At 37.8% G+C, this 24,897-nt stretch overlaps 3 protein-coding genes across 4 annotated transcripts; 1 reads left to right on the plus strand and 2 right to left on the minus strand.

Annotated features, from left to right (window-relative positions):
* Window positions 1-1,816: 1,816 nt before the first annotated feature.
* On the minus strand, window positions 1,817-14,921 carry LOC103980662 (zinc finger CCCH domain-containing protein 19). Its single transcript, XM_009397118.3, has 10 exons — window positions 13,337-14,921; window positions 13,183-13,262; window positions 12,293-12,480; window positions 9,516-10,431; window positions 9,310-9,437; window positions 7,125-7,184; window positions 6,993-7,043; window positions 6,818-6,888; window positions 5,066-5,217; window positions 1,817-4,959 (listed from the first exon to the last, which is right to left on the minus strand). Exons 1-10 carry the CDS (start codon window positions 14,779-14,781, stop codon window positions 2,084-2,086), a joined length of 5,967 nt encoding a protein of 1,988 aa, XP_009395393.2. The 5' UTR covers window positions 14,782-14,921; the 3' UTR covers window positions 1,817-2,083.
* A 771-nt stretch (window positions 14,922-15,692) lies between these two features.
* Window positions 15,693-17,131, minus strand: LOC103980663 (auxin-induced protein 22D-like). The gene is made up of 4 exons (XM_018825561.2): window positions 16,830-17,131; window positions 16,535-16,743; window positions 16,346-16,439; window positions 15,693-16,258 (listed from the first exon to the last, which is right to left on the minus strand). Exons 1-4 carry the CDS (start codon window positions 17,000-17,002, stop codon window positions 16,195-16,197), a joined length of 540 nt encoding a protein of 179 aa, XP_018681106.2. The 5' UTR covers window positions 17,003-17,131; the 3' UTR covers window positions 15,693-16,194.
* A 580-nt stretch (window positions 17,132-17,711) lies between these two features.
* LOC103980664 (uncharacterized) lies at window positions 17,712-24,558 on the plus strand. 2 transcript variants are annotated; one of them, XM_009397120.3, is made up of 6 exons: window positions 17,712-17,981; window positions 19,701-20,001; window positions 21,799-21,957; window positions 22,520-22,815; window positions 23,798-24,036; window positions 24,248-24,558. In XM_009397120.3, the coding sequence occupies exons 1-5, from the start codon at window positions 17,787-17,789 to the stop codon at window positions 24,011-24,013; spliced, it is 1,167 nt and encodes a 388-aa protein (XP_009395395.2). In that variant the 5' UTR covers window positions 17,712-17,786; the 3' UTR covers window positions 24,014-24,036; window positions 24,248-24,558. The 2 variants fall into 2 exon arrangements, with proteins under 2 accessions (XP_009395395.2, XP_009395396.2); XM_009397121.3 differs by having other exon boundaries at window positions 24,251-24,558.
* The last annotated feature ends 339 nt before the right edge of the window (window positions 24,559-24,897 follow it).

The following is a 24,897-nucleotide window of genomic DNA, read 5'->3' on the forward strand; positions in this document are numbered from 1 at the left end:
TTATTACGGTCTCCGTCATTTTATCTTCTTTGACAAGATATACCTTTTTTTAATTTAAATTATACATCATTATATTAATAATTTATTATGAGTCAACATACTATGTAAGCATACTCTAATGTCTATCAACTCAGACTTGACGGGAAAAACTTATATGCTATATTTTTAAAAATATAAAAGTTATTTTAGATATAAACAAAGCGAGCTAAAATAATTTTTTTAAACTTAAATTATATGTGTCATTATATTAATAATTTATTATGAATCGATATACTAGATTCTACGTGTTAACTCAGACTTAACGAAGAAACTTATATACTATATTTTTTAAAATATAAGGATTATTTTAGATATCAGTAAATCATAAGATAAGTGTTTCATGATCAAAATCACATAAGCTAAATAAAAATAAATCTTAACCCTAATAAATAATAAAAAGAGGATTGCAAGCAGTAATATTATAAAAGTGTTATTTATTGCATGAATGTCTAAATTAAAGATCACCCATTGTAAAGTACAAACGACTGCCGTGGAGGGATGCATCGAATCTGTGAGTGGGGGCAAAGACAAAAGAGAGACCAGCAGTGCAGCTCCAGGTTGAAGCAAACCAAGAAAAGCTTCAACAGGATCGATGCAGCTTGTCCCCTCGCCTGCCTCTCTACTCCCTATGCAACAATTTCTATAGATCAGTGATGCTGCAACGAACATTAAAGCGAAGCTCGCTGTCTATTCCTCCACATCTTAGCATTGTTTAATTGCCACAGTCATTACCTGCAGGCGACTTTTATAGAGCCAACTTAGAGTCGTGCATGCCACCCACCTTCCTCATATGCATTTGTTTAAAGGTGAGCATCAAATGCCTTTGAGTTTGCTTTCTTCTTCATCAATGGATACAGAAATGTATCTTTACACCAATCGTATAGCCAATACAAAAGACAACCTAACTTATATAAGAGCTCTTGGCAGCTTTAAATATTAGAAAAAGTTCCCACAAAATAGAAAAATCATAGGATCTTTGCTCAAGTTAGAAAATGTATAGCTAATATTCTGCCTCAAGCAACAATTGATGATCACAAAATCAAGTGTAAATGACACACTTCTACATTAGAATAATGTTGCCTCTTTGCTCACCATCTATTGATTCTTTGGAGGTGTCTCTTTGAACTCTAATTGGAAGATAGATTGCACCTCCCTAACTCATGCTACCTACCATTGTCACATTCCTACTGAGTAACATGACCTAGCTTGTTCTCCCACACCATATCAAACTCAGCAAAGAAAAAAAAAAGGAAAAATCTTGCCTGCTTCAGACATAGCAATCTTCTTTTGAATTTGAAGATAATTATATAGGACCTTTCCAATTTGCATGCAAACTAGGATCCATGCAAATAGTCCCTTCGAACTCGTAAATAATGCACAACTGCAGTCATCATCTTGTCATGCATCTGATAGATGTTGCGTAATGTTACTAATATAGTTGACTCTACTTCTGGATAATGAAACAAATGCTAGCATAGAGAAACTATACATAGATTCTTAAATAAGAAATCTCTAGAAGAAAGGGGCTATGATTAACATAGATCTTGCAAACCTTATATTGTTGATATTGCATTAAGGCAGACATGATCTTTTTGTCAACCAACAAGTTCATCTAATAAGAGAAAGCATGATTGTTACTGTGTCAAATTCACCTAATACATACTGCCACTTCCGCACAACGTTTTGAAAGACTATCCCTTCTGTGAAACAGAACAAAAAAGAAAGAACGAAAAGCCATGCAGTAATCCAAGTACACAAAAAGCAGAACCGGGAGAGGTATCTTCCGACTCAAGTTCAAGAGCTTTGTATTATATCTATCATAGTCTTGATTCAAATGCGAGTAAAGAGGATCATGACTAAGAAGACAGTAAACAGAGGCAGGTAACATTGGCTTCGTATGATCTTTCAACGCCATCCATGTTCTACATGGCATCACCACAAAATACAGCTCACAGGAATGCACGGTTGCGACTCCGACAAACAGATGGAAAAGGAAACTTTAACAAAAACCAAAAAGTTACCTGCTTCGTAGATCCTTTCTCATTTATGGGTGGAAATAGTTACATGATGCTCCTTTCTTGCAGTGCCCCATCTCGTGGAATTTGCATATGCCCGTCTGCCCTCTTGGAGGTAGAGATGATCCCCCACCAGACTGCATCCTGTTCCATGAAGGCCTCTGTTTTGCTTGCCCTGAGTCATTGCCTTGCAAGTTGTCACACCGACCCAAACGCCTGCTTCCACTTTGTGGTGGTCGAGTACTTGAGCTCTGAGAATTTCCAGCTGATGGAACCCAACATGGGTTGATATTTCCTTGTTGTGATCCCCAGGAAGCATCTGTATTCATGGTCCCCTGTGCTGGTGTTTCCCAACTCCGGTTTGCATTTGAGGGTGCCGGTGCTACCCAACCAGGACTAGGGTTTGTGTGATGACCTGGTAAAAGCATGGTCCAAACAGGATTTGCTGTTAAATTTCCTTGCGACTGACCTCCCCATCCAGAAGGTTGCTTAGTGTTCCCCACCACCGGAGATACCCAAGCTACATTCATATTTGTGTTTCCACGTGCTGGTGCTACCCAACCTGTGTTCATCATTGTATTTACCTGATTTTGAGCTCCCAGACCCATGCTCAGATTTGCAATAGTTTGAGCTGATTGTCCACAAGGCATGTTCATGCTACCGTGTGCTACCATTCCCCAGCCAGCATTCAAGTTTCCTTGTGGCACTGGTGTCCAATTCATATTTCCAGTACCTTGTACAGGTCCAAGGTTTAGGTTTGGATTTTGTGCAGCCACTGCAAAACCAGTGTTTTGAACACTGGATCCAGTATCAAAACCCAGTTGTGTTTGTTGAACAGGTACAAGAGTTGCATTCACACCAAAATGAGAAGACGAGAGTGTGTTAGAACCATCGGAAGGAAGCGAGTGGGTATTGTTACCTATGGCAGAATCAGTAGCAGTGTTCCATCCATTAGGTGTCATGTGTGGTACAGATGGAGTCGACTTGTTGCTGCTCTTTGTATGTGTTGCAGAATGCATAGGCTCATGACCTGGTTTGTGTGGCTCTGGGGTGGGAGCTGCAGATGTTTGTGATCTCTGAGCTGAGATTGATTGAACAAATAAGTTAGCAGCTGCATTACTAGGATGAGCGCTTAGATCAGGTGCTTCCGATGAGACCTCCGGGACTAGATTAGATCCTGGATATGGAATAGTTAAAGTTTGATGTAACTGGTTGTCCACAGAAACAGCAAGAGGGGCTGAATTCCTCATTGAGTCAACCCTGAAAATTTTGGAACTGGCTGCTGGTGCTAAATTTTCCACTTCAGTCACATGAGTGTTTTCCTTGGGATCTTTAGATGGATCACTAGTCTCCAATTGAAAACTAAGCCTCTCAGGATGGAAGCAAACGGATGAAACTGAAGTCCCCCTTTGAGCACAAGCCACAAAATCACTATTTCTTCCACTTCCGTCTGATTTCCTTGTAGTTTCATCAGATGATCTATCATGCACTCTCAGCAACTCCTTGTCAGGATCATGTTGGCCATGCAAGACAAAAAGATGATCCTGCCTATCATCCGACTGAGAAGAAGATAGCTGATCATGTTCAGAAGATAATATCCCACTTGCTGCCGGTCTATGGGACAGGATCATCTTCATTTCTAATGACTGGTTGCTGCACAAGCCAGCCCGAATTTTGGTGGAACTAGAGCCACCAGAATCCATCACATAACTTGGTCGGTTCATTTCTTCCCTCAGAGGCAACTCAGGAGCTGTTTGATTTTCTGAAGCTGATGATGACTCAAGTTCAGAATTCTTTTTGTGAAAGTTACCCAAATCATCAATTTTATCTGGATGCTGGGTCAAAGCAATGGTTTGCCCCAAGAAAACAGTGTCTGTTGTGGATCGAGATGCAGAATGAGATTTAGCACCATCTAAAATAACATTTTGACCAAGCACAACTTGTCCGGAGCATGCGTCCAATTCCCTCAATGAATGTGATGAACTTCTACTGGATTCATTAATCATCAGGGAACACTGCAGTTCCTCCCTGCCCCTCGAAGTGCTAACCGAGGCTGAAGTGGTAGTTTGCAAAGAAGCACTAGATGACAAGTGTTTATTTATAGAACCTTCAGCGATCAACCAACATTTGCTACTTGGTTGTGCAGTAGGAATAGACACATTTGATGAATCCCTGGTGTCCCACTTCTCATTTTCTCCAAATTTATGTTTTTGTGCATCGTTCTTGCTGTTAGACAATGCAATATTAATACTTCCTCTCTGAATACCTTCCAAATTAGTTGCCGATTGGGAAGTGCTGTTATTGTGAGGTTCCCACTCCGGCAAGTCTTTCTCAAATTGACCAACCAGTGCATCACTCAGTAATATGGAGTCTTCTTGCTTCTCAGAAGTTCTCCATATTTTCAAATTACGAGGGAAGTATCCAGTAGTATTCCACTTTCGTAATTGAATGATTGAAAATGGCCCTTGAACTTTCCCAGAGGGATCTTGATAGTGCCAAATCTTATCCGATTCATTTGCTATTGCTGCAAGCCCACCTGGTAAAGATGGTTTTTTATTTCCTTGCGCACCATCAGCTAACTGTTCAGATCTAATCACTTTCTCGTTATAAAGACTGGCATCTGAAGAACTTGCAATCCCATGATTTTTTGAAGCCTCAGAACTACTTGCCTGGCACACATCATTAGCCTGATTCAAGGAAAACTCGATTGTATTGACACCTCTGCCAGAAGAAGAATCTGTAATAGAAGCACCTTCTATCAGTGTACTTCTGTTTGACTCCCAAGTGTTTGAATTTTTCCGTAAACCACTCCAGCTAGCACTTAAAATAGAACCTCCTTTTCCAGGAGACTTAACCTCCTTCCCATTCCTAACGAAGGAAGATCCTCTTGATCTGTTATAGTAATCTGCATGTTCAGAAATCAAATTATACTTTAGATCTAGTCATCAACAAACTAAATGATCTGAGGAAAAACCTTAACACATGAAATGAAATTCCAAGTTGCCTTATACCTTGTTTTCTTATATCTGACTCTTCTTCCTCGGCAGACTCATAGTCCGGATCCATATGTGGGTCAGTATGTATTTCAGGGACCTCATTAAGCCTACGATTACGCTCTTCAGGTGTGTTCAATAGCTGCAGCTTCTCTACACACTCTCTAAGCGTTAAACGGAGTTAAGGTCATAGAAACATCTTTTGGCAATGCTCATTAGTGCAGGCAATCAGTTAAACATGATCATGCTGACAGCATCAACTATGAAAAACAAGAACTGCAAGCATGTCAAGTTTGTTTGGAAACACATACTCAGCTAAAAAAGATTACATCGGAGACCACAAAATGTATCACGAAAATGGCAAAGAGGTTGATATTAATAAAAAATGGTTGATTTGCACCTCACCAAGTTATTGATGTTCTATGGAGAATTTTAACTCATGACAAGCAACAAGAAAATTAATCAAGCTATAGAGCACAATTGCTATTCATAATGCTCTCTGGAAGACTTGACAAAAGGCTCAACCAGCATCAACCCTCTAGAGATGGTAGGAGCTATTAAGGTATAACAATATTGACTTACTCAAAAGAGAAACAAGTCAACAATTAAAAAAATCTAACTTATTGATTGCAACTCAAAAATTATACAAAAAGAGCAGGAAAAGAGCTCCATAATTAGAAAGCCATAGGATCACAGAATAGTAAGGAAAAAAATATTTGCTAACGTAAAGAAAGGATTTTTTAAGTTGAAACCACTAATATACCAATGAATGATATACAAAACCAAGCAAGCTACAAGCATATGCTATCTTAAACTTTTACGTCCTATTGACCACAGGTAGCATTTTTCTCTCAGATAAAAGAAACCAGAAGTAATGGAATTGTCCAATCAAGAAGCATTCTTCACATGAGAACTGTCATTTTTTTAATGTTTTTATTAGTAATGAAGAGGAAGAATCTTAGACACCACTTGCAATTTGTAAGTTGCACGAGCCACACAACTACGCTATATGTGCATATGCCAGAAACAGCAACTATGCATGCATATCATTCCTATGCAACTTGGTAAAGCCACACAATAAAATTGCTGATTATGAAGAAAAGTACAAATACTGGAAGATTTAAATCTTGGTCCAGTACCAGATTTAATAACCTACCAGACCAGTATGGTACAGGACCACAGGTATATTGAGCAATGTACCAACTTGAAGCGTCTAGTATCATTAAATAAAAAAATTAAATGACTTTATGCCAGTTACAAGCTATATGTTCCAAACTGGAACTTAGCCAGTCAATACCAGAACATACTAACCACTATGGTCGAAATTTGAAACCATGGAAATACCATCTATGATGTTGATAAGCAAGACCATCAACGTATTTCCAAACAGACCTTGCAGTGGAAGTATCCTGTTTGTTCAATCACCAAAAATGTTCCCAATCAGTCATCTCTGTGCATGCACAAGCAGGAAAACAACCACATGAACAAGCATCCAGGCATACTTTCGTACAAGCCCATAGACACAAGCATCCTTGCACTAGGGATGATGCTTAAGAGATTCTTTCTCAAAATGCACAACCACAGAAAAAGAACCAACCGATGATGCTTATTCAATGAACTAACAAGAACAAGAAACCTACCCAAAAGATAGCTAATGTGAAAAGACCTATCAATCTAATTGTCTTCAGAAACAATAAACAATATCATAAGCAGAAGGATGCAGGATTCAGTATGACTGTTACAATAAGAAAGTGTAAAATTAAAGGATATTCTTTTCTACGACCTTTTTCACTAGCACGATCACGAAGATGACCAAGTCTTAACTTCTCACTTTCCAACCACTGATAAAGAGAAACAGTATAGCAACCATACCGGAGCGGGAAATCATAAGCTATCCTTAACTTCTCCATCAAAATAAAACAAAGTTTAGAGGGAAGACACTTACATCATTTATTCTAACAGCCTGGAGAGATCCAGCCTTTTCCTGAACATCTCCCTAAGAAATATAAACAAAAGTCATTTAAGATATTCTGTTACACATCTAGATCAGGCTGAGAATAAGAAAATAGAGGGGTACCACTGTTAGCCGACCAATAAATCCACATTTAATACTTTGTCTTAAGCGTTTGCATTCCTCCTGCATGAAAAACATGAATCATGTCATGCAAAGATTGATAAAAGCTTGCACAGTCAAAAGACTAACATTTAAATATAATCCATGGCAGCATAAGATAGACAAGGGCAACCATTTTAGAGCCATTAAGGATTTCTACAGAGGCTACTAAAAGTAATTGTCATAAGGGGCTTAACAGCATTGCAAAAAGAGAGCAAGTCAGATCTTGCCTCATGAAAAAATTATCTAATCCATTATTAATTAATCTCAACTATAAGTTATGTCTTGAGAGGCCTGCAAAAAAAATCATGTTTTGCATTGCTACAATATCCATTGTCAAAAGTAAAAAACTGTTGGTCATCCTAACCGCCTCGGCCCCCCATACAGAACATACACATGCAATCCCAACAGTAAAGAAAACAAAAATAAAGTAAACAGGAGGACCTCCAAGAGCACTAATCTAAGAAATAAAGATCCTAATACGTTGATGAAGAATACAAAAGAAAAGAGATGTTCCTACAATTCTCAGGCATAAAAACCTCTTATATATAGTGTTGTAAGAGCTAGTATGATGATAATCCCCCCTGTGATCAGCTGCTGCCCCTCCCTTCTTACCCCTGGACAAATGCCCCTCTTGCAGTCTCACCGGACTCTCAGGTTTGTGCAACTTGAGAGGTCAGTTTTCATGAAAAAGGGCATTCATGATAGATCTTCCTTGTGGCCAAGAAGCGTCAGGTCCAGTTATGGGGCCTTGACTGGTTTGAGCCAATATTTATTGCAATCAAACATGCTGGAAATACAGTGCAACAGTCCTGCTTGCTATCTGATCTTCACAATAGTTTTTCCTTCAAATCTGCCATCTGTTGCATCAGGGCTCTCAAAGATTTGCATGATCATCTGATGCCAGCCAGATTGCTTAGTACAAGTGGCATTCAGATCGCCCATAAGTCATGAGATAAACTTTGTGATAATCAAATAAAATGAATAATAGTCCAATCTCCAATTTCATCTCAAAAATTAAAATGCTCAAACCAAACTGCCATGTTCCACTTGAAGCACATGTCTAAAAGGTTTTCCACAGTCATCTGCCTCATCTCATGTCCTTTCAGATTTTACTTGGCTTTGATTTTAAAAATAAGAACATTTATTTAATCCTCCTATTTGTTAAATATTTAAATATTTGTGATTAATTACTAAAAATATTGTCTATTCTTATTAATAGAAGACATACATGACTAATGCAATATTAGCCAACATATGCAAACAAACACAACTATATAATCATTATGAATGAAAAAAGAGTGAAAAATAACATGGCATCACTTGATCTCATGCTATGTAAACAGCATCTGCTATACATCTTCAGCTGTAGGAATTGTTTGAGAAAGAGGAATCACATATAAGGAGTGATTGTACATCATTTCTTCCTAAAAAGTAATATATTATGGAAGATCAGAAAAGGCAACAGACAATTTATTCCTGCAGGCTTGAAGATGGGCATCCATTTATCATGAAAAATAAGATGGATAGTCAAAGACCAGCTTGCATTTTTGTGGATATGTGCACAGGATAATTTAGTTAAGTATTAATTAAAAGGTCTAGAGTAGAGAAAAACCAAGGAGATGAGCAAGTATAATACTAACACAGGTTATATGTAGATATAGGAAGAGAAGAAAAAGACATTGCCCTTTAGTGCAGAAAATTAAAACCAAAACTACACATGAGCAAGAGAAGACATGTTAGTTATAATTAAAAAATGTGAACTCCTGATCTGAAATGGTTTCATGGTGTTAACCTCAAGGTAAAGAGCAACTATAGTACGTTACCTGTCCCTAGAAAGTTAACATATTATGGAAGATCAGAAGAGGCAAGAATCCACCTATTCCTCGTCCTAGAGATGTGCATTCAAATATCACAAAAACAAGATAAATAGTTTAGCACCAGCTGCCATGTTTGTGGATGTGCACATAAAAGAATTTAGTGAATTGTTAATCAAAAGATCTGTAGAAAGAGAAAACCTAGAAAATGAAAAAGTATGAAAACTCAAACATGTTTGTTTTACATAGGTATGGAAACGTGAAGAAAATAATATAACTCCATTCATGCAGACAATTAATACCAAATGTAAGTTGTCAAGAAAAAAGTTCACCTCGGTGAACTCCTGATTAGATATAATATCAATGGGAATAACCTCCTCCTTGTTTAAATTCAGTATCTCAAGTGTGACATCAGTAGTCTTCTTCCCGCTTTTGTATCTTTCTGCTGCTCTGCTTGTACCTGTATAAATATACAGGTAGAAACATCTGGTGCAAGCAGCATAAAACTAAAAGATATTTAAAAGCAAATGAAGCTTACCAACAACTTGGACTAATCGGTACAGATCTTGCCGTTGACCAACACCAGAAATCCTTATCCTTACAAATGATCCAATAACTTTCTCTTCAAATGAAATATCATCAACCAACTCCTCCATTAAATTGCGACATAGATACATTAAGCTTATGTTATGAACATCGATTGCTGCATAATCATCAAGGTCATTTAGTAGCTCCTTCTCCACCTTCTTTCTTGTTTTTCGTCTCTTGTCGGGCATTATCTTCAAGGATATATCACTGGTTCTTGCATTTGTTTGATCAGTATCAGGATCAGGATCTACAACCCCTCCTTGCTTGTCCTCGGTATCCAGTGGTGAAACATCTTTCAAAAGAAAATGTGATTCAAGAAGTTTCAGCATTTCAAAATGCCCCACACGTTGCTTTCCAAAAAGGTTCTGTAGCCTTGAATCACAAACAATCTGGCTTTTTCTACGGGGATCACGGAGTTTATTTGTTTTAATATACTCAAGCAAAAGACCTTGAACATCAAACTGGGATAGAACAGTCCTATCACCATTTTTCATATGCAACACAAACTCTAAAAGTTCATCTGAAGCCCAGTTGCTGTCCCTGGAGACCGATGTCCCATCATTTTCTACTACTTTTACTGAGCCTTCCTCATTGACAGTGTTTCTAGATCTTTTCCTTATCTTCCTCCTAGAAGAAAGGCTTTCTTTATGCTCTGGAGAGCTCTCTGAACTTGACACTTGTGCTTGTTTAGCATTATGCAAATCATCAGAAGAGTCCTCTTTTTCAGTGGCTAAATCGGATTTCTTAGTCAAGTTTTTGGCCCTTGTCAATTCTTCTAATGTCAATGATAATTTTGCTTTCAATTCTAACCAGTAGTCTTTGAACAAATATTCAAAACTACTTTTGTCATCAAAATCTACTCTGATCTGCGTATACAAAGAATAACACTGTGTTATCATATTGAAGATGAGTTGGAGAGATTCGAGAATATAATAATAGTAGAAACAAACTAACACAAAGGAGAAACTTGATGTTAATGTTTTCAAGCCAGAACCACTGTGGTAAAAAAGAAAAAGACACAAACAATTATCATATCTTAAAAGAACATAACAACATGAAATATGTTGATAGCACCTAAAAGCAGGTGTCCAAGTGCCACGTATCAATTTACACCCAAAGCTGCCGGGTTTCACATTATTTTTATTCCATAGATTCAATGGGATCATACTTCCCTATAGTGCACCAATTTAAGATTTCCCTCTGATTTGCATCATTTAGTTAAATAATTTGCAAGATTAAACTTGCGAATACTATTGCACGTACAATTGATGTTTATGTCCTATTTTTAGAGGTCACTAAAAATTAACTTTTGGAAGATTAACTTATCTCTTTTTGTAGGAACATAACATTAGATATACTCCGAAATCTTGTAACATACTTGCCACTCAAAAACATTATAATACCATATTTACCACCACATTCTCTGATATATAAATATATAAATAAATAAATATATATATATATATATATATTTGGCAACAGAAAATAAATATTTGGTAATATATGTCATTCTTTAGATTTTGTCCTTATATTATTAATTAACCAATTGAGTATATCTAATACAGTGAAGACCCTTTTTACCTCCTTTTACATCTTTCTAGCTTCACATTTATCATCTCCATAGGAAAATAAAGTGAGATTATTTTTATATTTAGGATATACCTTTTAGATTTAACTCAATATCATATACAAACAAATGTTGAATTTCCAATAACATATATATTTTTTCAAAGAGTAAATAGCAAATATGGTATTCTAAGAGTTTGAATGAAAGATATGTACAAATCTTCAGAAAGAGACATTTTGTTACATAGAAATTCCTCTATGAGATTTAGTTTACTTCAGAAGATTCAAATCAAGGTTACAAAGATTGCAACACAGCAGAAAGAAATATAGCATTCCACTAAGATCTCTAAGCAATAAAATGTGAGATTTTGATGACGGATGGCCTTTGTGTATCTTTATATTCATTGTTATGCATATCTGAATTTCTTCCTTCAAACTATTGTTCCTTCTTAACAACAACCCCCAAAATGCTGTCTAGTCCACCAGAATAATTCTTCTGCATCAGCATTATATCATAAATGGTCGAAGCTGCCGCATAAAGACAACTTGGTCCATATATTCTGAGGTGTGAATAAAAACCAACAAGACATGACATATCAAACATGAGGAAAATATTGAAAGCAATTATCCAATTGACTGACCTGACAAAAAGATACTTAACAATCAAACTCAATTCCTTCATCTAGCAAAAAACATTATATGTTACACAATGTTTGGAGAAGACAGTTCATATGTTGACCACAGAAATGAGTATATTTACATCATTCTTTTGTCAGTAGATTGGAAAAACAGAAAAAAGTAATTACAATATACGCAACAAGGTTAAATAGAAAAGGGAGAATGCATGTCAACAACATGTGTTGTATCAGGAACACACAAAAGTTCCCATATTATGTTGACACTAATTGAACACAAAATAATTTAAAAATTGTAATAAGTTAAAATACTGTGATTTAAAAGAAAAAGTGAAAAGCTTGAAGGGAACCCAGAAAGGCCAAAGCATTCAGTAAAGAAATCAAGAGAAAGAAGATAGACCATTATATTCCAGCAACATTTTCATACAACAAATGAATTCACGCATGAATCGAAGGTAAGTTTCTGTGGCAAATTTTTGTAGAGTTTAATAGGAAGCAACATACAGAATTAGAAAATAGAACAAACCATTTTCTCATTCCCATGCTCATTTGTCTCTATCAGCATCACAGTGCTCATGCATGTTTGGCAGAAGCCTTTATTTCCTCTGACACAAAAAAATCCAGATTCTTTGATGCACCCTCTACACAAAGCATGAGTACAAGTAAAGCACATATGGTGGGCAGATCTTTCGCAGCTGCTACATATATGCCAGCCTAGAATGCAACAATAAAGAATATATACATTAGAGACACTCAACAGGGAATCAAGAACCATGGGTCATCATAACTTCAACAGGATAAGAAATTCAAACATAAAAACAATTTTTGCTCTCATAAATTGTACATCAGAAAGCAGAAAAAGGAAGATAATAAATAGAGAAGAATCCAAATTCTAAAATGTGACAGTCCTTGAATATGATGCTCTCCTGCTGGACCTGTTCATTCAATTCTTCTTACTCCAATTTGAAATCTAAGCTTTGAAAACCTAATACTTGTTAGCTAATATGCCATCAAAATTTCCCCAATAAATCCATGCCTATCATCCACTACTAACCATCCCAAAAAAATCCACTACTTGTTCATCATAAATTTAGCAAAATTTTCTAGAAGTTTCTCTCTATAAGATAATTACAACTGTGCAACTTTATAATGAGCTGTTAACTCAATCAAAACATTGAAGTCATTGACTAATATTTCTGAGAGTTCAAAATTACTAGGACTAATCTAGAACCAAATATAATGGTTACCTATATGATCTCATGGGTGGATAAGAAGAGAGGTTTGTTAGGCAATAATGAACGTGTCTCCTCAGTAATGCCATTATTAACGAATACACGTTATCCTAGATCGGGAACATTTGCGAGGAATTGAAGAGGCAAGCCAACAAAATTGTAGAAGAAACAGTGCAGAACATACCACAGGTCCATCGACCCTTTGCACGGAAAAAAGCCTCATCTCGATTAACACATGAAGGATGGTATACCTTTGGACACCCTCTAGAAACAAAAGAAAGGATAAACCAGTAAAAACAAAACAGGACATAACAAAATGGCAGTGAAAGCATACTAACCTACGATCACAGACCACAAGATCACCTCCATCAAAGCATATAAAGCACACCTCTTCCTCCTCTTTTCTCCTTGAAAGTGTCCTCGCTGCCTGTCCCTGAGCCTTCGGTGGTCGGCCCCTCTTCCGCCGCCCTCCACCCCTTTGTTCAACAACTGATGTGCCATCTGTCTTTGCATCCTTTTGTGCTGGCTCATCATCGATAACATCAGCACTGCCATGAGACATGGTGGATGCATCATGCTCAATCTTAGCAATGTTCTCATCTTCTCTATCAGAGACAGAGGGAAACTCAGCAAGGGAGACCTGAGGCATCGTAAGTTCTTGCCCCCCAACATCTACTATCTGCTCATATAGGGGAAGCGGTACATTGTCCAATTTGTCCGCATCAACCAATGACACCTCTTCCTTCACAGTATCATCTTCCTTCACAGCATCATCATCGCCTGCTGTGGCAAGAGAGTCAGGCTCAAAGGCTGCTACTTTCTCAAGTCGTTCTTTGGAGACGGAGGGTGACAAAGCAACAGGGCTCTTAGGCATTGAAATGTCCTCCCCCCCACAGTTCTCTGCCTGCTTACATGCGAAACTTAGCACACCATCGACATCCATCTGAGTCACTGCCTCTTCCAGAGCAACATCATCGTTTGCAGTGTTGGCACTGATGACGGTCTCAGAGGCAGCAAATTTCAGAAGGCCAACATCAGAGCTACAGGGAAGCATCAGAACCTCTTCCTGAACACCGTCCTTCTCATGATGCTGTAGGGGAACTTGCACACTGTCGACATCCATATTTGCCTCTTCCACAGCACCATCTTCACCAGCAATGGTGGCGGTGGCGTCAGTCTCAAAGGAAGCAAATTTCAAGAGAACGCCATCAGAACCAGAGGGAGACACAGCAGGCGAGCCCAGAGAACTCGAAACCTCTTGCTTGAGACTATCCTTGCCCTGTTGCCATTGGGGAATTAGCGTGCTTTTGGTCTCTTCCGCTGCCATGTGCAGTACCTCCTCTTTCAAGAGGTCACCTGCATCAGGCTCAAATGCGATCACTTTCTCAAAACCTCCATCAGAGCAGCAGGAGGATCCCACGGGAAAGCCCTGAGGCAACGAGACCTCTGCCTCATCGTGCTCCGCCACCTGCCCCCGCAGGAAAATTGGCGAGTCATCGGCTTCCTTCACCTCCAATGACGCCGCCTCTCCATCACCATCACCGGCGTAGGTGACATCAGGGACAGACTCCAAGGTGGCAAGTTTCAGGACATCTACGTCCGAGCCGAAGTGGGGCGACGCCACGGAGGAGCCCTGGTGCACGGAAGAACAAACAGCCTCTCCTCCGCACTCCGCCCGATCGCATTGGGAAAGACGGGCCTCGTCAACCCCCACCGACGGCGACGGTGGCGAATAGGGCTCCGCGACGTCCCGGGCATCCTCTCCTCCCGATTCTTCTTCCATCGACCGTTTCAGGCAAGCAAACGGGAGAACTCCGAACTAGGGTTCCGGAGAACTCTGATCTTCCCCGTTTCGGCCGGATTGAGCAATGCGAAAGGAGGCGTTTTGCCTCGATTCCATTTCGCTATGATTCCCGCTGGAGATTTCTGATACATTCGACTCCTGGTGAGGGTTGGCAATCGTGCACATAGCAGTTTCGGTCTTCCTGGAACATGTAGATGGACGGTCAAGATGAAAGCGAGTTTCGGATAAACGGTAATCGAATACCTTCTATAAATTCTCCGTGAAACAAGCTTTGCTGCGTTTGGTTGCGATCATCCAAATACCCCCTTTTATAAATGCTACAAAAAGATGATTTTTTTGTCCCTTTTTCTTAGAAAAAAACCATATTTTGAATATTTTCTAATCGGTAACTCTATTTTAATTTTTTAAATAGTACTTCTAATTTTAAAAAATATTTAAATTATTTTTTTTGTTTTTTATATCTGTTATAATATTTTGGCCGTCATAATAAAGATATTATAAAATCTATTTAAGAATATTATAAATAATCGAAATAAACTTTTGGCATTAATCAAACTAATTATAAATTTAAAAAATAATATTATAATAATATATGAGAAATGACAATAAAAAAATGATATGATATTATTTATAATAATTTTTGTATATCAATAAAATATCATAAACACTATTGAAAATAACTATAAACGACTTTAATAATTAGAAATAGATTAAAAATAAAATAAATAAATAATTGATTGAAATTTTTTTAAGGAGTATTTGATTTTTTTAAAAAATTAAAAATATTATTTGAGAAAAAGTAAAAGAAGATACTTTTGGATGTTTTCTTGAGAAATCACCTATCTTTTTTCTCATTAAAAAGGAATGACTTGATCACACTTTAGTTCTTTCTTATTAATCTTGATTAAACTTCCTTTTTATTCTCATAATCTCTCTTTACATTTTACTTTTATTTGATACAAAATAAAATAAATAAAATTTACTCTTCCCTTCTCTTTCTTTCATCATGTCATCTCATCTCATCTCATCTCATCTCTGGTAGCCATGTTTTCTGTGCTTTGTCATCCCTTCACGAAGATCCAAAGATGAGCGGCCATGTCGAGGCTTCAAGTTCTTCGAGGTCCTTTCTCATTTCTGTACTCACGATTGATAGCCATACAACAACAAAAACCTTTTCTCTATGTATCTTGTGGGCAATATACATGGATTCTACAAAGAAAATAAAAACTGGAAAATTCAACTATAAATCATTCTTTTGAGAATCAAAATCAGGAAAACTGTTTCAGTACAATTTCTTCCCACTTTCTTTTTGTTTTTACTTGGTTCTTTGGGATGGAAGATGGTGATCCAAGTAGCGAGAGAGTCCTGTTAATCTATGTGCACTCGTTGAACTCATTGACCTCTTGCTTCATATCCCTTCATTATCCTCAGCCTCTTGCATGAAGAGATGAACATCCTGCAGATCGGATGTAGAAGAGGTTAGCCCACAAATATATGAACAAGATGGTTCAGGAAACCCAGCAGCCACAGAGCAAAGACTCACTCCCATGGAACATCTCCAACCAACATCCAGTCTCCATCTCTGTCTTCGTATGTGATTGCGTTGTCAGACTCACCAGTATGTGCTTCTACACCTCCTGCAATACCAAAGCAGCAGTATACTAATTAGGTCATCATGATCTTATTTGTATATCCATCTATCTATATCTTTGTGTCTTCTCACATTGTATACCTAAGGAAAAGCATCTGAACTTGTCATCTAAGGCGTTCCTGAGCTCCTTATAGCCATTGTAGATCCTGAGATCCACTTTCCTCAAGTAAGGAGCTCCATCCATGCTGACCTTCACGTAGATCTCGGAGTTATCTTCCGTCTCCAGCTTCCTTGCCCTAGAGCTGTTCATCCTGTAAGATCTAACAGGCGGCCATCCGACTGCTCTTGCTCTGCATGCCATGCCAAATCCCACAAAACCAATCAAGATTTAGATCCGGCAAGAATCTAAAGATCTCTAAGCTGTGCACGGACTTACTTAGCTGCAGGCGCCGCGGTATCCTCGGATCTGTTCCTTGCAAAAGTGCAGCACTCCTCGTTTGTCCGCTTGTTAACCCTAGAGGAGACCGTCGCTGGCTTCTCCGGCGCATCGGACGTCCCTGGGAGACCGAGCGTCAGTTCGGTTGCCTTGAGGTTGTCAAGATCTTCCATATCTTGACAGTCGATCGAACACTTCGTGTGCGTCTCTTTTCCGGCGAGATCAAGCTTCGTTTATGAGGTGACCACAAGAAGATGGATGAGGAGGAGAAGGAGAAGGCTGTAAGCAATGGTGGTAGTTGATTCATCGAGAGGTTTGCGTTATATACAACTCATCAGCGAATAGAGAGAGCAGGAGGGAGGGGACAAGGGGCCAAGGTAGTGTCTCTCTCAAGGCAACCGACAACAAGGCAGGTAGGGAAGATGGGGAGCACAGCCGAGCAAAGTGCCGGGGCAGCCCCCGGCAACGGGAGGAAGTGGGCCACGGTCCGGCGGAGGGGGTTGCCGCCCATGTGGGCGAGCACGGGGCAGTGGGCCATGTGATGCCCCAAGGCAACGCCGGACTTTAGGGACAAGCCCTGCAGCTTTTGATGCGGTGGAGACCGACGCCGGCCACATGCCATGTTCATTGTTCCTTGTGTATCCATTGCCGTCTTTATGAGCCCAATCTTTTATTACTTAATTTATAGGTAACTCTTTAAATGGATCCATCTATTTGATACGTCCATTGTAATGGGCCGATTCGAGTATGTATATTTTTATGGGCCGGACAATTAATGGGCCTCAGACTTTGATTTTTAAGTTGATTATATATATATATATATATATATATATATATATATATATATATATATATATATATATATATATAAGCGAGGTTTTTCTTGCCGGTTGCCTCAACTTCGAGGGCTTGCCGAGGCATTCTTGAGAGGGAGGGCCAGAATAAAGAGGGGAGGAGATGAGGCCGGCGGAGTCGAGGTTCCTGCAAGAACTGGTGCTGTACGCAGCGAGTGCCGCGTTGAGCTGCCTCGTCCTCTTCGCGGGGCTGCGCCACCTCGACCCTAACCGCGCCGCCACCAAGAAGGCCCTCGAGCACAAGAAAGAGATCGCCAAGCGCCTCGGCCGCCCCCTCGTCCAGACCAACCAATACGAGGTCATCGCCTTCGCCCCCCTTTTCCCTTTCGCCACCTCTCCTTCATATGATGATAATGATTGTTTCCGACCTTGTCTTGGTTTCTTGCATGTCGTGATCGCTTATAGTCGGTTTTATATGTGAAATTTTTAGATTCTTGAATGTATGCTTAACAGGTATGTCCATACTTAGGGTTTTCGTGAGGGGCTGAATTCGTCAATCTGTTGTAGTCCCTGATTGTTCAACATTGAAATTTATTAAAGAATCATCGTTTAATTGAACCATATTGCAATAGGTTAAATGTCAATGGTCCAATTTTAGTTCCATTTTTAAAATCTTTTTATTGGCCTTTTCTTCTTGAATAGTTTATTTACATTGATAAGTGCTAACAATAAATGCTTGATCCGTTGCTAAGGTGTGATTGGTCCGTGTTCCTTGCCAGTTTGTGGTCCAATGGAGTTTCTTATTTGGTCAACTAATGTTGATTTCACCAGTACTTTTGTAGTTGTTAGTTTTTAATATTTTCTTCTAAGTTTGATCATATACTCATTTTTGACATCTTATTTCTTTAACATGAAGCATTTGTTGCATTGAAAATTTGGGTATGTCTATTCTCGAGTTATGGTGATGGTTATTAAGGGTCTTGTGACAACCTTATGCTTTCTGTGTGAAGGTGTAAATTGTAATTGATTTAATTTTGACTAATCAAGTTGGACTGCCAGATGGATTTATCACACATCCTACATATGACCACTTCCTTCTGGGCATGGACTAAAATTTTCCTTATATAGTATGGTCTGCCATGAAATATACATACACTTTCTTACCTTTTCATTTACTATCATTAGTGTGAAGCTCCATTTTTTTGTGTATATCAACTTTGTTACATTTGGTGTGTTACAACGGGTTGTGTTTTTCTCGTTTCTGGTGAATATGAGCCTTGTTAAATAATATCCTTTGGCTGGATCATTGTGGACCTGGCATGGATACTGGTCTGTATGGACCAAAAATTATAGAACTTAGGTTTATTGTTCAGAACCTTTATTGTTGGGAGTTCGTTTTACTTTCCTTCATGTCTTTCTTGATTGCAAAGTCATTGCACAGGTATTAGAATGAGTGTCTATTGTGGTGCAAGTTTGAGCACATGGCCGTTTAGAGTATTTGTATTTTGTAAGTGCTTGGTATATCTTGAACATTCAAATGTGGACCTTGTTAAGAATTGAGAAGTGAATTGCCATCTGGCATCAGACTAAGCACTTAGAGATTGAACTTCCACTTTAATCTTTTACATAATAAATGAACACCTTGCCAGCTTTGTTTTTCTCTTCCCTGATGTTTCCATAGTTTTTTTCTATTGTAATATTTAATTATAAACTTGAGTCAGTTCACAATAAAGGATATCAATCTTGATATACATCATAAAGTATGAACTGTCATTGCATCATGCAGATATAAGGCCTGTTAATTCTACATGGTTGTGCTCCAGCATCATTACACTATAAGAAGTGCCATGCTGCAGAATAATATCTAATATGGTAGAAGCCAAGTTTGGGGACTTAAACCACACACACACATACATGTAATGACATCCTCTAAGATTTACATGTTACTTTTAATTTTTATAAAAAATCATTTTTTGGAAACAAATTAACATTATTTTTAATGACACAAGTTGATTAGAACAAAATCATGGTTAAATCAGCAATGCAGTAATGATAAATTATATAAATGATTTTGCAGGATGTGATAGCTTGCGATGTTATAAATCCTGATCACATTGATGTTGAATTTGAGTCTATTGGGGGTTTAGAACATGTGAAGCAAGCTCTATTTGAATTGGTCATTCTTCCACTAAGCAGACCTGAGTTATTTTCCCATGGAAAACTTCTTAGTCCACAAAAGGGAGTTTTATTGTATGGTCCACCAGGAACAGGAAAGACAATGCTGGCAAAGGCCTTAGCAAAAGAGTCTGGGGCAGTTTTTATTAATGTGAGGATCTCAAATCTGATGAGCAAATGGTTTGGGGATGCTCAAAAACTTGGTAAGTCTAGATTTTATGGCTTGTAATGCAGGACTTAATTTTGCTCTTTTGATGAATGTCTTCATTTCTGATTATCATTAAAGCAGTTTCTGTTTCCTGTAAAAATGTTTTTAATTACCTTTTTGCCAGGTGTTAATCTTTAACTTTATTGACATATTGATGAATTAATACAAAGATGTTTAAGGTTACTGACTTCATTTGAACCCTTCAGCATAGTTTTCCTTGTAATACTGTTTTCTTCATTAGAAAGATGTGAAGAAGAACTGTCCTTTTCGTTGTTTGTTTGTTGTTTTTATTAAGATAAGATAACTATTAAGTGATTAGTAGCTTCAAATAACATTTGATGTTTTTGCTATAATTACCTTGGTTTACAGTTGCATTAAATTCCACAAACTTGAGTATTTGTTGTTACATTTCATTTTCCAACTCTACACAAACTACGAGGTTGTTTATTTGATTATGACCTAAGCTTTTCTGCTGTGATTGTGTTCTCATAAAAAGCATTTTGAGATTTCTATTGAATATTAGGAGTTGAGTTTCCTGAATGACAACAACAATTATGTAAAGTGGTTGCAAGTGGCATAATGATGGAAAAGGTAGGGCTCTAGATTGATTTGTATGGACTAGAAAGACAGATAGATCAAATCTGAAATAGATTCGGTAAGGTCACTGTCAATGAAGCTTTCATGGTCTCGTATTAAAGGTGAATGTCTTGGAAAGTCCTGCTGAGAACTTGACGTACATGTAGCATCTATCCCATGACTGTTGATTAAATCCATAATGAATGCTAAAGAGCTGTCTCGTCCATTCTATCCTTTAAAGTCAGGTTTTGCTGGTTGTAATATTGTCATGTTCTATCAATTGTTATGTTTTGTTACTTGATCTTACATGGTAGGAGTTATTGTTAATATAAAAACATTAATATGTATAGTAGTGTTGCATATTCATTTATTTAAAAAATGATCTAACCAATTTAACTTTCCTACCTGGGTTATTTCTTTCTATCAGTCTTAAATTAATGCACTGATTTTTTGACACTGGTTTTCTGGGAGGTTAAATAGGGAGCACTTTAGTTAGTGCATAAACAATGTTATGTGGAGTTTGTAAATGAGTGTCCTTGCTCCTATTTGTCTGTTCCGAAAGAATGGGTTAGTAGTAAATCAATTGCATAGAAATGGTGTTGGCTGACGGGGAAAGAAATTTTTTGAAAATACTAGCTGGAGGCTTCAGACTACTGGTTTATTCTCTTTTGTTCTCTGGTAGTATTCTCGTTTTGTCTCTCCTTGATCTCATTCTCTCTAATGTTCTTAGTGGTATGAAGATCAGTCCAAGATTACTGTGAAAACAGCTGTATTAGCATATGGCAAAGTTCCATATGTTCAGAAATATTATTGTTCTGAAATCCCATATGCTTTGGCCATCAAAAATTTATCTGATAAAAAACAAGGTAGGTTGCAGGAATATTATGTGAGAGTGAAATTACATCATTCCTATACACAGTGTTGCTAAAAATATTTAATGCAAATTATATTTATTACTTAACATGAAATTATTCATTTTATTCTGTTTTTGCAGATAAAACTTAAAAGTTTGTAAATATTCATAGGAAGAAAATATCCTAGGGTTCTTCTACTCTGGAATTAGGATTGCTTGCCTTCTGTGTTATGCTCAGATTGGGTATTAGTTGCATTATATCATGACTCAAATGTCTACTGTAGATAGGCATTGCATCCATAAATTTACTTTTCTTTACTTTTTTGGAATACTTTGCTTATATTTTCAATGGATTTGTTGCAGTGGCTGCTGTCTTTACCCTAGCATATAAGCTACAACCTGCTATTATTTTCATTGATGAAGTGGACAGTTTTTTGGGTCAGCGCCGTAATACAGATCATGAAGCCATGACTAACATGAAAACTGAGTTTATGTCTTTGTGGGATGGTTTCACAACAGACCGTGAGTATTTGGAACATTCTCATCTCTGCTTCTATTTTCTTGATTAATCAGTCATTATTGCTCTTTTAACCAGCAATGTCTTATTTCCTTGAGATATGACTTCATCAGCAATATTATTGCTGTTTTAATTTCACTTACTAATTGTTATCGAACTCATTGCGGAAGGAACCCCTAAGCTATCAATGCGAAGCATGCACTTTAGTACATTAGCATGTATCAAAATTATAGATTTTTCTTTGATTTGTAAATTAGTAATTGTAAAGTTTGGTTGGTGATGCGCCTGTAGAGGGCTTTCATCATTTGTCCATATGCACACATGCCAATAAGATGTTAAAGCCGAGATTGATTGATCATCTTAATGAAGTGTTAATTTCAAAGTTCTAATTATCATGAGGTTTAAGCATGAGTGGCTGATATGGGCATGTATGATTCCATGATAAGACATGACCATGAGAAAGAATGTCCTCTATACATTTATTAATTTATTTGCCCGAGCTCCACTGATGTGTTTTTGTTAGTTGCAATTCTTTTATACTAGTTCTATTTGCGTCAATTTTTACAGAAAATGCTCGGGTGATGGTACTTGCTGCTACAAATCGCCCATCAGAGCTAGATGAGGCAATACTCAGGCGCTTCACCCAGACCTTTGAAATTGGTATGCCTGATCGAAGTGAGAGAGCCAAGATACTAAAGGTGATCTTGAAGGGTGAAAATGCAGAAGCAAACATTGATTATGACTACATAGCTAACTTGTGTGAAGGTTTTAGCGGTTCAGATATACTCGAGCTGAGCAAACAAGCAGCCTATTTCCCTGTTAGGGAGCTACTGAATGACGAAAAGAATGGAAAAGCATCCAGTGTGAGTATATTATATGGATATCAATTATGCTAACTATTTTTGTTGCAAAATATAAGGATGACCTACATTCAAAATCATCAATTTACTCAGGTATTTACCATGAGTTTTCTATATATCCTTCTCAGAACCATGAGTTGATCAACATGGACAGGTTCTGCAAACCGCAAAATTCCTCAAAACTGTGCCTGACCACTGGATTGGGAATTTTCAAACTAGGGCTTGGTCAGAATTGTGAAATTTTTTTCTGACCACATAACACCTGAGATAAACACGCAATCATCATCTTGCCCTTGTGTATGCAGACATATACTCTGATTACCTGCAACAACAGCCTAACTAACAATTATGTTGATTGGGATGGAAAAAGACAAACCTATGATCATGTTGGGTTGCATTTCTCTCGACATTACTGATTCCATCTGAGTTCCACTTCTGGACATCAATTACTTCCAGCCATTATAATTTTAGTGATGGTTACATCCACATTGTTATTCCATGCTGGTCTCAACCTTTGTTTGTCTTTCATTTTCCATTTAAGGTCTTGAATTTGAACTGATTTGCCCTCAGTACTGGTGCACTAGATGGTCATTTTTGGTGGAAGAGAACTTGCTTGAATAATTCTAAATTTATTTGAAGTTGGCTTCATCTCTAGCTTTTTGAGATCATTGATTTTTCCTATGTGTCGAGAGAGGGTATTAGAAGCCGTAAGCTTTCCGTTGCAGTGGTGGGTCCCCCTGTGAGGTAGGGTCAGCTAAAGCTGCTAACTTGTTTTTGGATCAATGCTGGTTAACTTTATATATATATATATTCAGCCCGGACTGGACCAGGCTAAAAACCATGCTCATCAAACCCATACCAAGTATTCGATGCCTTATTATAACTCCCTTGTTTCTCAATTTACTGCATGATTTTAGCAAGGTGGGAATTGCAAGTATTGTAAGATGTGTTTCATTCATATGACAACCTTAGCTTCTCCTACCAGGGACCAAGACCATTAAGACAGTCTGACTTGGAGAAAGCACTGGTAACTTGTAGAAAGGTGAAGAAGGCAACTGGTGAAAGCAGATTGGGATCGCAATCACCTAGGTGGTCTGCACAAACAGAGCCAGATGATGATCAGGTCCATAATGCTATCTTGGAGATTTCGAAGCTCGTGTCTCGAATTGTGGGCAACCAATCAGAACCGCAAGACCCATAGGTTATTTTGCATCGAGTTATAAGGTGCTCTATTTCTGGCTCTTATCTATTTAGCAACTTTGCATCGAGTTGTCTTTCAGAAAGTCTGCTGCATTCACCATAGATAGAGTTGATTATGTTTTCAAAATTCTGCTGATTTGAAATATTTTTTACCAAATATGAACAAAGTATTTGAGTTCTGATCAGCAGTAGAATGCCAATTGACGACAGTTTAGTGACATGACTTTTTTTTTAGTAGTTGTGCAGCATGCCATATCACAAGAATTGTACTTCTGGAGGTCTACAAATAACGTGGAGCGAGTACCTTGAGCTACTATCTACAGTTCAATACCGTTCATCTCAATGTTTGTAACCGAGTATTCAATGATGTCGAGAGAAGTGGTCACCGCACCAGACGACAAGGCTACTGACACTAGTTTGGAATCGAGATTTTTTCATCCGTTGTTACTTTTGAGGCAGGCATGCATGCATGCATCAAACTCTACTAAGTTGTACTCCATAGTGACATTATTATTTTTTAAATAAATAATTCTTCATGATTGTGTACTCGTGCAGAAATATGGTTGTTTTTGCCTAAACGCTCATGTTTTTCTTTTTAATGTTTGAATTAAACTCCGTCCTTTATGTTAAATGCTGTACCAGACGTTCTTTGTTTTACGATGGTGGTGTCATGTCATCGTTCGTCTGCGTATCAAATCTACTAGTCATATCACCCGATTGCCATGTGACTTTTATGGATAACACGATAATGACACTTTTAAGTTTGTAACTTCTATATTTCCTTTTAGAATTTAATTTAGAAGAGGATATTAAAACATAAATTACATTTTATGTTAGAGTATTTTTGAAAGGTTTAATAGATAAAATTAAGAAGAAACTATGACT

Source organism: Musa acuminata, chromosome BXJ2-4 (genome assembly GCF_036884655.1).
Source record: "Musa acuminata AAA Group cultivar baxijiao chromosome BXJ2-4, Cavendish_Baxijiao_AAA, whole genome shotgun sequence".
In the NCBI taxonomy this organism is placed as follows: domain Eukaryota; kingdom Viridiplantae; phylum Streptophyta; class Magnoliopsida; order Zingiberales; family Musaceae; genus Musa; species Musa acuminata.

What these genes read in the sequence shown, in the direction of transcription:
- LOC103980663 (XM_018825561.2), bottom strand. Translation starts at nt 17,002, where the DNA reads ATGGAAGATCTTGACAACCTCAAGGCAACCGAACTGACGCTCGGTCTC. An exon ending in GTTCAGATGCTTTTCCTTAG is followed by an intron (nt 16,440 to 16,534) that starts GTATACAATGTG and finishes TTGGTATTGCAG; the next exon opens with GAGGTGTAGAAGCACATACT. An exon ending in GTTGGAGATGTTCCATGGGA is followed by an intron (nt 16,259 to 16,345) that starts GTGAGTCTTTGC and finishes TCCGATCTGCAG; the next exon opens with GATGTTCATCTCTTCATGCA.
- LOC103980664 (XM_009397120.3), top strand. Translation starts at nt 17,787, where the DNA reads ATGAGGCCGGCGGAGTCGAGGTTCCTGCAAGAACTGGTGCTGTACGCA. An exon ending in TGGGGATGCTCAAAAACTTG is followed by an intron (nt 20,002 to 21,798) that starts GTAAGTCTAGAT and finishes GATTTGTTGCAG; the next exon opens with TGGCTGCTGTCTTTACCCTA. An exon ending in GGATGGTTTCACAACAGACC is followed by an intron (nt 21,958 to 22,519) that starts GTGAGTATTTGG and finishes CAATTTTTACAG; the next exon opens with AAAATGCTCGGGTGATGGTA.
- LOC103980662 (XM_009397118.3), bottom strand. Translation starts at nt 14,781, where the DNA reads ATGGAAGAAGAATCGGGAGGAGAGGATGCCCGGGACGTCGCGGAGCCC. An exon ending in CTTGTGGTCTGTGATCGTAG is followed by an intron (nt 13,263 to 13,336) that starts GTTAGTATGCTT and finishes TTTTGTTTCTAG; the next exon opens with AGGGTGTCCAAAGGTATACC. An exon ending in AGGCTGTTAGAATAAATGAT is followed by an intron (nt 6,889 to 6,992) that starts GTAAGTGTCTTC and finishes TCTCTTTATCAG; the next exon opens with TGGTTGGAAAGTGAGAAGTT.